The sequence below is a fragment of the Theropithecus gelada genome, chromosome 2 (assembly GCF_003255815.1).
Source record: "Theropithecus gelada isolate Dixy chromosome 2, Tgel_1.0, whole genome shotgun sequence".
Lineage (NCBI taxonomy): Eukaryota > Metazoa > Chordata > Mammalia > Primates > Cercopithecidae > Theropithecus > Theropithecus gelada.
In genome coordinates this window covers 100,952,856-100,967,565 of record NC_037669.1, presented here as the reverse complement: position 1 = coordinate 100,967,565, position 14,710 = coordinate 100,952,856, and the positions used below count along the sequence as shown (strand labels likewise).

General features: G+C 45.8%; 1 protein-coding gene and 2 non-coding genes across 3 annotated transcripts; all 3 read left to right on the top strand.

The window, feature by feature from the left end:
* The first annotated feature begins 8,350 nt into the window (after window positions 1-8,350).
* Window positions 8,351-14,414, top strand: RPSA (ribosomal protein SA). Its single transcript, XM_025375258.1, has 7 exons — window positions 8,351-8,421; window positions 9,270-9,435; window positions 10,264-10,382; window positions 12,543-12,788; window positions 13,539-13,667; window positions 13,786-13,951; window positions 14,158-14,414. The coding sequence occupies exons 2-7, from the start codon at window positions 9,303-9,305 to the stop codon at window positions 14,250-14,252; spliced, it is 888 nt and encodes a 295-aa protein (XP_025231043.1). The 5' UTR covers window positions 8,351-8,421; window positions 9,270-9,302; the 3' UTR covers window positions 14,253-14,414.
* LOC112619903 lies at window positions 10,047-10,197 on the top strand. Its single transcript, XR_003118381.1, has one exon. It is a non-coding gene; the product is annotated as a small nucleolar RNA SNORA62/SNORA6 family (small nucleolar RNA).
* On the top strand, window positions 12,843-12,996 carry LOC112619902. Its single transcript, XR_003118380.1, has one exon. It is a non-coding gene; the product is annotated as a small nucleolar RNA SNORA62/SNORA6 family (small nucleolar RNA).
* Window positions 14,415-14,710: the final 296 nt, after the last annotated feature.

The window sequence follows — 14,710 nt, the reverse complement described above, 5'->3', positions numbered from 1 at the left end:
TCTTCGCTCTCCACTATTTAGGCATGGCACTGAAATTGCCTAGGAAATGGGGTTAGTTTGTTTTGGGGGTTTTTTAGGGGGCGGGGAACAAAGTGTGGTTCTGTTGCCCAGGCTGGAGTGCAATGGTGCAATCTCAGCTGACTGCAACCTCCGCTCCTGGGTTCAAGCAATTCTCTCACCTCAGCCTTCTGAGTAGCTGGAACTACAGGTATGCGCCACCACGCTGGGTTAATTTTTTGTATTTTTTGTAGAGATGGGGTTTCACCATCCTGGCCAGGCTGGTCTTGAACTCCTGACCTCAAGTGATCCACCCACCTCAGCCTCCCAAAGTGCTGGGATTACAGGTGTGAGCCAGTGCCCCCAGCCGGAAATAGGGGTAGTAATGTTTACTGCCTCAGGTGGTGGTGAGGGTTAATGAATAAATGTTTCTGAAATGTGGTATTAGCTTCATAGGACAGCCACAACAAATTGCCACAGTCTGAATGGTTTATAACTCTCAATCTGGAGGCCAGAAGTCTGAAATCAACGTGTCAGCAGCATTGCACCTCTGAAGGCTCAAGGGGAGTCATGCTTTGCCTGTTGCACCTTCTAGTGGTGGCTGGCATTCCTTGGCTTGTAAATATATCACTCCAATCTCTGCCTCTGTCTTCACATGCCTTTTCCCTTGTGTATGTTTCTATGTCCAAATTTCTCTCTTAAGGACACTAGGTATTGGCTTAGGACTCATCCTAATCCAGTATGACTTCATTTTAATTTGATTACATCTGTTAGACCCTATTTCCAAATAGGGTCACATTTGCAGGTATTAGGGGTTAGAACACCAATATATTTTTTGGGGGGACACGATTCAACCCATGACACAGATTAAGTTGATGTATAAGTTAAAATGTTTATACTTTAGGTTTTAGGTTAAAACATCATATTTAAAATAGTAATTTGGGTAGAGGTATGGGAAAGGATGAAGCAGGGTCCTAAGCTTATAGTGGCACACAAGCCTCCAATGCTGTGACCTGTGTGTTGTGAGGCCTCGTGCTGTGGGAAGCAGGGAAGGTCAGGATGGGAAAGGAGAGAAGGGAGGACAGTTGGATGGAGTGGCTGCTTCCTAAGAACTTAGACTCTAGAGCAGGTGTTCCATGTCCCTTGCCTCCTCAGCCTCGTTTGACTCTCATCCTGAGTGCAGGGAACCTAATGCCAGTGAGGCCTCTTAGGGAGGAGGGACAGAGATAAGGCCGAGAGAGATGGGCTTCTTACCAATACGAATTTCCTGGCCTTACATTGGCAGGTGAATTTCCGCCACCAGATTCCCCTCATATTTTCTTCATTTGTTTTTTAGGGGAGCAAATAAATATGATAAAATCAGGAGAAATAATCTAGTTTTCTCTAAACATGAGGTAGAAAATTTGTCTTTGTGAATCCCAAGTCCTGTGGCAAGTAGCCTGTTGTTTCCTCTCTCACAGTCTCACTATTAAAGTTCGGAAGGGAATTGGCTAGTGAGCATTAGCTGGCTTTGGAAACATTGCCCATTGCCTTTTTTTTGTTGTTTTAATGGTTCCTTCTTGGCTGCCTTAGACTTAAAGCACATTAGAGGTAGGGCTCTGTGGGAGGAAAATAGTCATATGGTGACTAAAGATAAGGCAGTGTAGGGCTAGAGCCAAAAGAAGACACAGAAGCAAAGGTTTCAAGCTATATTACACTCGCTTTCTAAGAATACATGATTATGAAATCTTTCAAGCCATCACAATAGGAGAGCCAATGGTCTACTGGCCCTTTATTCATATCGCTCAGATGGAGCAATTGCCAAGATTTTGTCACACTTGCTTCTCTCCCCAAACTCTGTCCCCTGCCCCTGCCACTCCTTTTTCGTTTTATTTTTTCTTTTTTCTTTTTTGAGACGGAGTCTCGCTGTGTTGCGCAGGCTGCTGGAGTGCGGTGGCGCGATCTTGGCTCACTGCAAGCTCCATCTCCTGGGTTCACGCCATTCTCTTCCTCAGCCTCTCGAGTAGCTGGGACTACAGGCGCCCGCCATCATGCCTGGCTAATTTTTTGTATTTTCAGTAGAGATGGGGTTTCACCGTGTTAACCAGGATGGTCTTGATCTCCTGACCTCATGATCCACCTGCCTTGGCTTCCCAAAGTGCTGGGATTATAGACGTGAGCCACCACGCCTGGCCTCCTTTTTCTTTTATGAAGCTTTTAGGGACAGATCCCAGACATCACATCATTTCACCCTTGCATACTTCAGTATGCATCTCTAAAAATTATGGACTTTTCTTTAGCATAAGTACTATGTCACTACCCCACCTGGAAAAGTTTAACACATTTTTTGCATATCATCCATATTCACATTTCCCAGACTGTCTCAAAAATGATTTTTTACAGTTGGTTTATTTCAATTAGAATTCAAACAAGGTCCATACAAGGCATTTGGTTTTTTATTTATTTATGTTTTAGAGACAGGGTCTTGCTCTCACCCAGGATGCAGTGCAGTGGTATGATCATGGTTCACTGCAACCTTGAACTTCTAGGCTCAAGCAATCCTCCCACCTCAGCCTCCCAAGTAGCTGGGACTACAGGTGCACGCCACCACACCCAGCCAATTTTTAAAAATTTTTTTTGCAGAGACAAGATCTCGCAATTTGCCCAGACTGGTCTCAAACTCCTAGCCTCAAGTGATCCTCCTGCCTCAGCCTCCCAAAGGGTTGGTATTACAGGTATGAGCCACCACACTTTGCTGGCAGTTGGTTTTAAAAATCTCTACGCTGGGCACAATGGCTCATGCCTGTAGGCCCAGCCCTTTGAAAAGCCAAGGCTGATAGATCGCTTGAGCCCAGTAGTTTGAGACCAGCCTAGGCAACATAGTCAAACTCTGTCTCTACGGAAAAATAAAAAAATCAGCCAGGTGTGGTGAGACACATCTGCAGTCCCAGCTACTCAGAAGGCTGAGGCAGGAGAATCACTTAAGCCCTGAAAGTGAAGGCTGCAGTTAGCCGTGATCAGGCTCACTCCAGCCCAGGTGACAAAGCAAGGCCCTGTCTCAAAAAAAAGAAAAAAACAAACAAACAAAAACTATTCCAGGACACCACCATTCTCCCCACTTTTGTTGTTCTACATTGTCTTTGTAGGGACTGAGGGGATGGGAGAACAAGACAAAGTTAGAGGAACCTTGATTCTGAAGCAGCGTCTAAGGCCTCTCTAGGCGTATCAAAGGGCCAGTCTTTGAGGTAATGCTTTCTCAGCCCCAGTATCCTGTAAGATGTCCCATTTTCTGAGTTTGTTTTCTGATGGTTTTAGCTCATTTCTCCGTTCCACACATGTTCTGTAAACTGATGTTACCTTGGATGGCTTCATTACATTTAGGTCTATCCAATTTCTGAGACAAAGGAAAGACCAGAGCTATAGATTCTAAGCGATGGAAAGTCTAAAAAGATATATAAGGGTTTCTCACTTAGCAAATGTGAGTGCAAATGAAATGTTCGATTCACTTCATTCAGTTGCTTCCTCCCAAGAGAAATGAGGAGAGGCTGAAATTTCTTTAACCAGCAGTTAGAAAGGACACATAATTTTGAGGCAAACTGAGGTTAGAGTGAGTCAGTTCTGAGGGCCCAATCAAGACAGGGAACCCAGCAGTGACTCTGGGAGGTTGCAAAACTGAAACCTGCTCACCAAGGTTATGCCTTATACCTCTTCCATATACTTCTGGCTGAGCAGTGTGCATTTATAACTTGTTGGTTTTTTTGTGTTTTTTTGAGACAGGGTCTCACTCTATTCCACAGGCTGGAGTACAGTGGCACAATCTCAGCCCATTGAAGCCTCTACCTCCCAGGCTCAAGCAGTCCTCCCACCTCAGCCTCCCAAGTAGCTGGGACTACAGGCATGCATTACCACACCAGCTAATATTTTTGTATTTTTAGTAGAGACAGGGTTTTACCATGTTGCCCAGGCTAGTCTCGAATGCCTGGGCTCAAGGGATCTGCCCACCTCAGCCTCCCAAAGTGCTGGGATTACAGGTGTGTACCACCACGCTGGGCCTTCTAACTTATTGTTGATATTAAATGTAATAACCAGGCTGGGCGTGGTAGCTCACGCCTGTAATCCCAACACTCTGGGAGGCCGAGGCAGGTGGATCACCTGAGGTCAGCAGTTCGAGACCAGCTTGACCAACATGGTGAAAACCCATCTCTACTAAAAATACAAAAATTAGCTAGGCATGGTGGAACGCACCTGTAATTCCAGCTACTTGGGAGGTTGAGGCAGGAGAATCCAGGGGAATCACTTGAACCTGGGAGGTGGAGGTTGCAGTGAGCTGAGATGGCGCCATTGCACTCCAGAGGGAGACTCTCTTCAAAAAACAAATAAATAAATGTAACAACCAGCAGGGCACGGTGGCTCACACCTATAATCCCAGCACTTGGGGAGGCCAAGGCGGGTGAGATACTTGAGGTCAGGAGTTCAAGACCAGCCTGGCCAACATGGCAAAGCCCTGTCTTTACTAAAATTACAAAAACTTACCCAGATATAGTGGTGTGCACCTGTAGTCCCAGGTATTTGGGTAGCTGAGGCACAAGAATTGCTTGAATCTGGAAGTTAGAGGCTGCAGTGAATAGCAATTGCACCACTGCACTCCAGCCTGGGAGATAGCAACTCTGTCTCAAAAAAAAAAAAAAAAATTAACAATCCACTGTGTCTTAAATTTCAACTTTTGTCACCCCTCCCTCCAAAAAAAGCTGCCTCAATGCAACAGCCTCTAGATAGAACTAGCTTCTAAGTTCTCCTTCTCTGCTCCCAGGAGCCATTAGCTTAGGTAGTCAAGAAATACCCTAGGCCGGGTGCAGTGGCTCATGCCTCTAATCCTAGCACTTTGGGAGGCCAAGGCGGGCTGATCACTTGAGGCTAGGAGTTCAAGACCAGCCTGGCCAACAAAGCGAAACTCTATCTCTACCAAAAATACAAAAATTGGCCAGATGTGGTGGTGCGGGCCTGTAGTCCCAGCTACTCAGGAGGCTGAAGCTGGAGAATTGCTTGAGCCTGGGAGACGGAGGTTGCAGTAAGCCGAGATCACACCACCACACTCCAGCCTGGGTGACAGAATGAGACTCTGTCTCAAAAAAAAAAAAAATACAATAAAGAAGAAATACTCTAGAGTCTAGGATCGTGGTTTTTAAACTCAATATGGCTGCACACTGGAATCATTTGGAAAATGTTGGGGCTCAGAAAATGATACCCCTGACTGAATAGGGCACTTTGGCATGCTGAGTGCTTTGAATTAAAGAAAACAAAGGCTTCTGAAATAGCGTCAGAACCAAGGTTTCTTTCTGACCTTCCCCTAACCCCATCTCTCAATCCCCTCTTTTCCCAAAGCATAGGGAGGGGCTTTGTCTGAAGTTCCCTTATCTGAATAAGGTAAGTTCCTCCAGAATAAATACAATAGTCTTAAAACTTCCTCCCTAGGAATCTCATCAGGTAACCAGGAAATATTAACCACTGGGAAGAGAAAAGACTAAAAGTCATCACCATGCCCACACAGACTCTTCATCTATTTTTCTGAGCGCAGCTCTGAGAGATTTTCCAGGAAACATTATCTGCCTAATAAGGCAATCTTTGGTCACAGTGAAGTTCCTCCCCTTACCCCACCGTAATTTGCTGCTGTTTTCCCCAGAGCTCAGAGGAACTCTGTCTCAGGCAAATTTTCTGTTCTTTGAACTCATTCCTATCCTTCCCAAAATCACTTACTAGCCTTCTAAATTGTTTACCATCCCATCTTCCTTCCCTGTGAAGTAGATGCTATTTAAGCTTCAGCCATCTGGCCCTTGAGTCTTATATTTTGTATGGCTCCTGTGCATAAGCACATTAATAAATGTGTATATTTGGCCTGGCACGGTGGCTCACGCCTGTAATCCTAGCACTTTGGGAGGCTGAGATGGGCAGATAACCTGAGGTCTGGAGTTCAAGACCAGCCTGACCAACATGGAGAAACCCCATCTCTACTAAAAATACGAAATTAGCCAGGTATGGTGGCACATGCCTATAATCCCAGCTACTCAGGAGGCTGAGGCAGGAGAATCACTTGAACCCGAGAGGCAGAGATTTTGGTGAGCCGAGATTGAGCCATTGCACTCCAGACTGGGCAACAAGAGTGAAACTCCATCTCAAAAAAAAAAAAAAAAAAAAAGCATATGTTTCTTCTCCTGTTAATTTGCCTATTGTCAGTTCATTTTAGCAGTGAATGTTCAGAGGGTGGTGGGGAAGCCCCTACAAGAGCTTTAAAAGCTACTGATGCTTGGGTCTCACTCAGAAATTCTGATATGTTCAGCCTAGATACAAGACTTTAAAAGCTCCCTAGGTGATTCTAATGCCAAGGCTGAGACCCCTGGAGGAACCCTGCAGAGCTGCATTCACTACTCAACAATCCCAATCTACACTTGAAGGGTTAAGCAGGAGTATATTTGGGCGCAGGGGGCAGGGCATTGTTCTGGGAGTCAGGGGCCTTGCTCTGAGGAGGGCTGTGGCCTGAGTTTGTGCCAACAAACTGAATGCATCCTCTTTCCAAAACAAAGAGAGTAGAAGTGGGAGGCATTTGCAGCAAGGGGCTGTGACTTCTCTGAATTTGTCCCTCAAGCCCCAGGTGCTTCAGCCTTGGTGGGTGATGAAGCAGAGCAGCCTGGGGGTGACCGGTGCTAGGGTCCAAGGGTTTCCAAGCTCCTCAGAAAATCATACTGGCCTCAGTGGAGCTGCAGAGTCACTTGCAGGAGAACCTGGATGTGCTGTCCTATGGAAGAGTGGCCATAAGGGTCTACGAGTTCATTTTGGGGTGGGCTCAGAAATCAGATTGACTCAGCAGGCCACAGAGAGGAATCTGCATTTTTTTTTTTTTTTTTTTTTTGAGACGGAGTCATGCTCTGTCACCCAGGCTGGAGTGCAGTGGCGCAATCTCGGCTCATTGCAAGCTCTGCCTCCCGGGTTCACGGCATTCTCCTGCCTCAGCCTCCCGAGTAGCTGGGACTACAGGCGCCTGCCACCACGCCCGGCTAAGTTTTGTATTTTTAGTTGAGACGGGGTTTCACCGTGTTAGCCAGGATGGTCTCGATCTCCTGACCTCATGATCCGCCCGCCTCGGCCTCCCCAAGTGCTGGGATTACAGGCTTGAGCCACCGTGCCCGGCGATTTTATTTTATTTATTTATTTATTTTTGACGGAATCTTGCTCTGTCGCCCAGGCTGGAGTGCGAATGGCGCAATCTCTGCTCACCGCAACCTCTGCCTCCTGGGTTCAAGCAATTCTCCCGCCTCAGCGCCCCTCCCCCCGCCCCCGGTAGCTGGGATTACAGGCATGCACCACCATGCCCGGCTAAGTTTTGAATTTTTACTAGATACCGGGTTTCGCCATGTTGGCCAGGCTGGTCTCCTGAACTCCTGGCCTCAAGAGATCAGCCTCCCAAAGTGCTGGGATTACGCGCCCCTTCAATTAACTCCTATTTTTTGTTTGTTTTTTGGAGACAGGATTTCACTCTGTTGCCCAGGCTGCAGTGCAGCGCTGCAATCATATTCACTGCAGCCTTGACCTCTGGGCTCAAGCTATCCTCCCGCCTCAGCCTCCTGAGTAGCTGGGACTACAGGCACGCACCACCATGCTTGGTTAATTTTTGTATTTTTTGTGGAGACGGGGTCTCCTCATGTTTCCCAGGCTAGTGTTGAACTTCTGAGCTCAGGCAATCCACTTCGGCCTCCCAAAGTGCTGGGATTACAGGCACAAGCCACCGCGCCCAGCAAACTTATCTCCTACTGATAGATATTGCAAAAATTTTTCTTCGACCAAAAAAAAAAAAAAAAATGATAGGTAGGTGACAGATACAATCCATACCATCTGTTCAATCTTGTCCTGTTTAACTTTTTCAGGGAAACTTCCCCTAAGTGAACATTTAAATCTGAATTACTTCCTGTTAAACTGTTCTCCAGGAAAATCAAATAAATCTTCACGTTTTTGTTTACTTAACAGTTTGTTGTGTCGAACAAACCTTCCTACGTTTCAGGTAAGGAAACAGCAGCTTAGGCGAGAAAGCCGTTCAAATTCGCAGGTACAAGGAGCTGGGTAAGAACGCCCCGCCTGGCTGGCTAGCTTCAGTTCCGCGCTCTGGACAGGAATTATGCACAGGGCGCCGCTGTGGCACTAGAAACCCCGAAGTCATAAGCTCCCCAGATCCTACCAGGCCGCGGCTACCAGCTACAGCCCAGAAGTCCGCGCCTGCGCCGCACGCCCGCCTTCCTGAAGAAGGAGCCCAGTCCCGGCAGCGCTCTTCTCCGGCTCCGCCCTCCTTCCGCTCGACTTTCTTTGCCATTGGCTGACAACGGAGTATATAAGAACGTCATTTCCTTCGCCTGTCCTTTCCGCGCTACCTACAGAGGGGTCCATACGGCGTTGTTCTGGGTGAGTTCCGTGTGGTGTCCCTGGCGCCTCCCAAGGCTAGAAAAATGAGCTTTTCCCGCTCAAATGAAGGGTGCGAAGACTAGTTATGAAAGCCGGTCAGACCCGGTCTGTCTCCCGCCCGGCGCGCCCCACCTTAGGCCTGCGGCCTGCACGTGGCTAGGCTCGGGCCAGCGGGTTCCCACAGTGCCCCGGGAGCGGGTGGAGGTCGCCCTCCAGCGGAGGCTCGGAGCTGGGGTTCGGGCCAGGCCGCCGGTGGGAGGGAGTTCAGAAAGCGGGCCAACATTCCGTATTGCTATCCCTTCGGACGCCCACACGGCGGAGAGTGGAGACCCAGGCCCTGATTTACACCGTCGACTTGGGCTGGTTGGGTTTTCCCATTTGCGCCGTGTGGGTCAGGAGTTAAGGTTCTTGGGTTTTGAGACAAACAAGTGGTGACGGCACAGCGAAGTAATTCCAAAGCACCCGCCTACTATCTGCTTGAAAATATCTGAAACCAGTTCATACATTTTTTTGCTTTTAGTTTCCATATTCCAAATATGGCTGCTCTTATATATCTAGTTGTTAACTTGGCGCATCCAGAACTTTTCCTTAATTCCTATCTTGAAAAGTGTCGAATTTCCATTCGCTAATTTCGTTTAGTTTTATTATTCGCTTATTCTGCCGTCCACATTTCCTCAGTAAGATGTGCGCTATTCCGTAATACACGACATGTATTGGTTAACTTTGCTCCTTCATTGCACTGTAAGCTCAATGCCTGACACTGTAGGAGATGGAGTCTTTGGTTGCTTTTAAGGGTGTACCCCACTTAACTCACTGGAATGAAAAGAAATAGATTGCTCTCATTTCAGATTCCCGTCGTAACTTAAAGGGAAACTTTCACAATGTCCGGAGCCCTTGATGTCCTGCAAATGAAGGAGGAGGATGTCCTTAAGTTCCTTGCAGCAGGAACCCACTTAGGTGGCACCAATCTTGACTTCCAGATGGAGCAGTACATCTATAAAAGGAAAAGTGATGGTTAGTCATTGTTTTATTTTTTTGTTACTCCAGCTGTAAGTACAGATTTTGAGCTTGCTTATTCTCGTGGTTAGTTCTGGGTAATTTCTTGGTATCATCTCTTCCTCAAATGAAACCAGACTCCTAGGTTGAAAACATACTTTAAATGTTCGGGTTGTTATTGGGAGAAAAGGTTCCTGCTCCAGGGGAAGAATACATCAGTTGGCCGCGATATGGGACTTGGGTTGGGTGGTGAACTTGAGAAAGTTCATGAGCCGAGTTTCTAATAAGTTTCTAATAGCTCCCATAGTGCCTTCAACTTCATAGGTAATTATACAGGCTATTGAACTGAATTTTGAGTGGAAAGTGGGGTAAGAGGTGGGGATAAACAATATAGCTTGGAAGAACCAGAGGAGGGAAGGCATTAAGTTGGCTAAGGCACTTATTTTAGAGATAAAGCTACCAAGGACTTGGGAGTGACATGCTGTAAAGGAGATTTAGGATGAATCTTGCATCAGTGAAGATGATAAAAGGGAAAGAATGGCAGAAAGTCAGGAAGTGGATTCTTAAGAACCACTGATGGACAGGAAGTACAGGGAAGGAGAAAGGAGAGATGGATTTAGCCAACTGAATCTGCACACTATTAAAGCTCAGGATGGAGGCCAGTCTTGGCTCATGAACTTCTGAGTGTCGGAAGTGTGCTACATTAATGGCAGGATTTTCGCTAACACCAGTAGAGCTTGCCTCTATGACTGGAGTTTGGTAGTACTCGCTGCCACATACACTGAACTTGCAAAGAATGATTGCACAGCCAGGTCAAGTGTTACAAATCCTTCTGCCCTCACTTAGGCATCTACATCATAAATCTGAAGAGGACCTGGGAGAAGCTTCTGCTGGCGGCTCGTGCCATTGTTGCCATTGAAAACCCTGCTGATGTCAGTGTTATATCCTCCAGGAATACTGGCCAGGTTTGTGGGACAGTGATTAGATTTTATATTATAGAAATGAAGCTTACAGACATTGTGAGAAATACAGAAAGGTATAAGAAAATAGAAATAACTCAAATTCCACTGTTCAGAGATCTTAAGTTGGACTGAGCCATAGAAGTCGCCGTTATGGCCTTTCCTTTTTTTGTTGTTTTTTGTTTTTAAGACAGTCTCTTGCTCTGTTGCCCCTTGCCCAGCCTGGAGTGCAGTGGTGTGATCTCGGCTTATTGCAACCTTTGCCTCCTGAGTTAAAGGGATTCTCCTGCCTCAGCCTCCCGAGTAGCTGGGATTACAGGCATGTGCCACCATGCGCAACTGGTGTTTGTATTTTTAGTAGAGACATGGTTTCACCATTTGGCCAGGCTGGTCTTGAACTCCTGACCTCAAGTGATCCTCCCACCTCAGCCTCCCAAAGTGTTGGGATTACAGGCATGAGCCCACTGTGCCTGGCCTGTAAGACCTTTTCAACATACATGCTGGGCATCTGGCAGTATGTTGAACTTTATAATTTCATTCTGTGTAGACTTCTGTCACTAAATATCTAGAAATTATCCTATTAAAGTGGCTTACCACTTTTTCCCATAGTCAGAGTTTTTACCTTAAGACAACGAAATACTGGGACAGAAATTTGGTGTCAACTGCAGCATTTTTCAGTAAGATTTTATTAGGACAGTAGTCTTTGTCCTATCCAAGTTTCATAAGCAAAAAATTTTTAGGACTCTTAGCCAGTCGTGGTGGCATTCACCTATAGTTCCCGTTAATTGGGAGTCTGAGGCGGGAGATCCCTCAAGTCCAGGAGTTGGGGGCTGCGTGCAGTAAGTTATGATTTTGTCACTGCACTCCAAGCCTGGGGCACAGAGTGAGATCCTGTCTCTTTTAAAAAAAAAAGGCTAGTCGTGGGTGGCTCATGCTTTTGTAATATGGGTGCTTTGTGAGGCCGAGACTGGTGGCTTGCTTGAGCCCAGAAGTTGGAGACCGGGGTGAGCAATGTGGCAAGACTGCGTCTCTACCAAAAATAAAAACCAGCTGGGTGTGGTGTTGCATGCCTGTAGTCTCAGCTGAGGCTGAGGTGGGAAGATTGCTTGAACCCAGGAGGTTGAGGCAACAGGGAGCCAAGACTGTCTACTGCATTCCAACCTGAGTGACAAGAGTGAGGCCGTCTTTGCCAACTTGAATGAAAAATACCTTAATTTGTATTTTTAAGAAATGACTAGTTAGTACAACTTGAATCTTTTTTTTTTTTTTTTTTGCCACAGCTCTATTTTAACATTTTTTCTGTTGAGAAAACTAGTAGATTTCTTGAATTCTAAGAATTCTAACAGGATTTTATTCAACTCAACTATTTTGACAGATTTGAAAATCATGTAGTGAAGACTTTATTTCAATGTTGACAGGACAGGTTCCGACGCGTGTTTTTGCAGAGGGTTATTCCTGAAACTGACTTGTTACTGGGACTGCATAGTTTGGTACACAGTAGAAAAAAGGCAGTTTTAGTTATTGCTGTGGAATGAACTGAGTGACAGTTCTTGCTTGCTTGAGAAAAATATACTGAGCATCTAGATTGGGCCAGGTAGTGTTGCTGGGTGCTTGGGATATAGTAGAAAAACAAGCCTCTTTTTGAATGTATGCGGGAAATCTCTGGAGAAGTAAGAGAGGTTAAGGAAAGCTGGGTATGTGCCTGCTTTATATGGAGTAGTAGTGATTAAGTTGGCCAGTGCCCAGAAGTCCTTCCTGCTGGTGCCAAGATTGTTCTGTGTTAGATGTGTTCTCACAACCATGTGAGGAACTTGGAGGCATGTGAATGTCCTCAGTTTACTCAAAAAATCACCTACTTGGTTCTTAGAGCCTGGCAAGTGTGGTTCTGGAGCCTCCAGACAGAAGGAAGCCAGTGAACCAGACACCTGAGAGAAGTAGGGGTGGGAAGTGCATTCCAAGCAGAGGGCCTAGAGGTGAGGGCATTGTAAGTCAGTTAACCTAGAGAACTTAGAGGAATTAATGCTTTTTGCTTTCATTTTTGAGGAAGAGGTATTTGAGGGTTTCGGCCAGATAGGCTTTTTCATATGATTACAGAACTGGTGTCAGCATATGGGGAGTTGCTATGAAATATCTCTGGAGTACCATTAACTTTTAAATTCTTCAAAGAGGGCCGTGCTGAAGTTTGCTGCTGCCACTGGAGCCACTCCAATTGCTGGCCGCTTCACTCCTGGAACCTTCACTAACCAGATCCAGGCAGCCTTCCGGGAGCCACGGCTTCTTGTGGTTACTGACCCCAGGGCTGACCACCAGCCTCTCACGGAGGCATCTTATGTTAACCTACCTACCATTGCTCTGTGTAACACAGATTCTCCTCTGCGCTATGTGGACATTGCCATCCCATGCAACAACAAGGTAATGATTTTATGATCTAGAATTGACGAATGCATGCTCTAGAAAAAACATTCCTGTGCACATTGTTAGAGCTTGGAGTTGAGGCTACTGACTGGCCGATGAACTCGCAAGTGTAGGTAGTGTGCTACATGAGGGGCAAGTTTTTCGCTAACACCACAAGGGTCTTTGGCCCAATGAGTGGAGTTTGATAGTAATTCTTGCTACAAGTATAACATTACTGCATGACAGCTTTGTGGAGAGATGAAAACATTTGGAAAATAGTGTGTTTTCTTCTGCCTTTGTCCATGTTTCTTGCTCAGGCCTCAGGCATTTGGCCTTTCTGGTTTTACACCAACTTGATGGGTTCTACTATAAGATTCTAAAAAGGTGGGTTGTGTGTGGTTCAAATTGGTTGATTTTTAACCCTAGTTGTGCATAAGAATTGCCCAGAGATTTTTTTTTTTTTTAATGCTAGTGTCCAGGCATTTCTTCCAGAGATCTCATATAGTAGTGTGTGGTGAAGTCCTGAAAACTCCGTGTGTGTGGGGGTTTTTTTTGGTTTTTTTGTTTGTCTGTTTGTTTCAATCCCTATGATTCCAATGTGCAGACAAGGTTGGTTGAAAATCCCTGATTATAATGTTCCCTGTTACAATTGCTTTTAAACTAAGAGATGTCTGTACTTTTGGTACCTAGATGATGTAGGAGCCAGGAAGATGCTTGCTGTTTGGGTTTGACCAAGTGTCACTTTTTAATAATTGCCGCTTTTGGCAGGGAGCTCACTCAGTGGGTTTGATGTGGTGGATGCTGGCTCGGGAAGTTCTGCGCATGCGTGGCACCATTTCCCGTGAACACCCGTGGGAGGTCATGCCTGATCTCTACTTCTACAGAGATCCTGAAGAGGTAAGCTCCAAAGGCTTGTGGTTACATAAGCAAAATGGACAACTTGGACTGTGCTTCTAGGAAGCAAAATTTGTCAGTCACTGTAAGTCTTTCCCTCCCTTTTTTTTTAAATAACCAGATTGAAAAAGAAGAGCAGGCTGCTGCTGAAAAGGCAGTGACCAAGGAGGAATTTCAGGGTGAATGGACTGCTCCAGCTCCTGAGTTCACTGCTACTCAGCCTGAGGTTGCAGACTGGTCTGAAGGTGTGCAGGTGCCCTCTGTGCCTATTCAGCAGTTCCCTACTGGTATGTATCAGGATAGAAGAGCATCAAGCTGATATATTGGAACTTCTCAGTTTTATTCTAATGATCTCTGTGGCTTTTATAGTAGCTTTAAGAGGTTTTTGTCCTAGTGTGCTACAGCATCTGATAGACTGCTGTAGGGAGTGGGGTAAGGAAAAATACTACTTTGAGGACAGAGCTGATGGCTTTTTTTGGTATTTTCTTAACAGAAGACTGGAGTGCTCAGCCTGCCACGGAAGACTGGTCTGCAGCTCCCACTGCTCAGGCCACTGAATGGGTAGGAGCAACCACTGAATGGTCTTAAGCTGTTCTTGCGCGGGCTCTTAAGCAACATGGAAAAATGGTTGATAGAAAATAAACATCAGTTTCTAAAAGTTGTGTTCATTTAGTTTGGTTTTTTACTCCAGATCAGAATACCTGAGATTGCATACCAAAGTATAATAATAAATACATGTCTCGAAATGAATTGTACTTCTAAAGCCCACTGTAGATAATGTACGTTGCTTTTCACTTGAGCTTGCTTTCTGTGTAGAGAACATCTGTTCCCTGAAAATAGATATAAGTGGTTGCACATACTTAGGTGGTAACCTCAGGAATATTTTTCTGAGGCCCTGATAATCTTGACTTTAATTACCATTCGTGTAGGTAAGTTCTATAGAGCTTAGGTTTTTATTTTTGAGAATGTTCCTGTCACTTAGGTTAACTATTCCTGGAAGCCCTGGACAGGCGATGGCCCTTCCCCACATCGAGAGACATTAATTG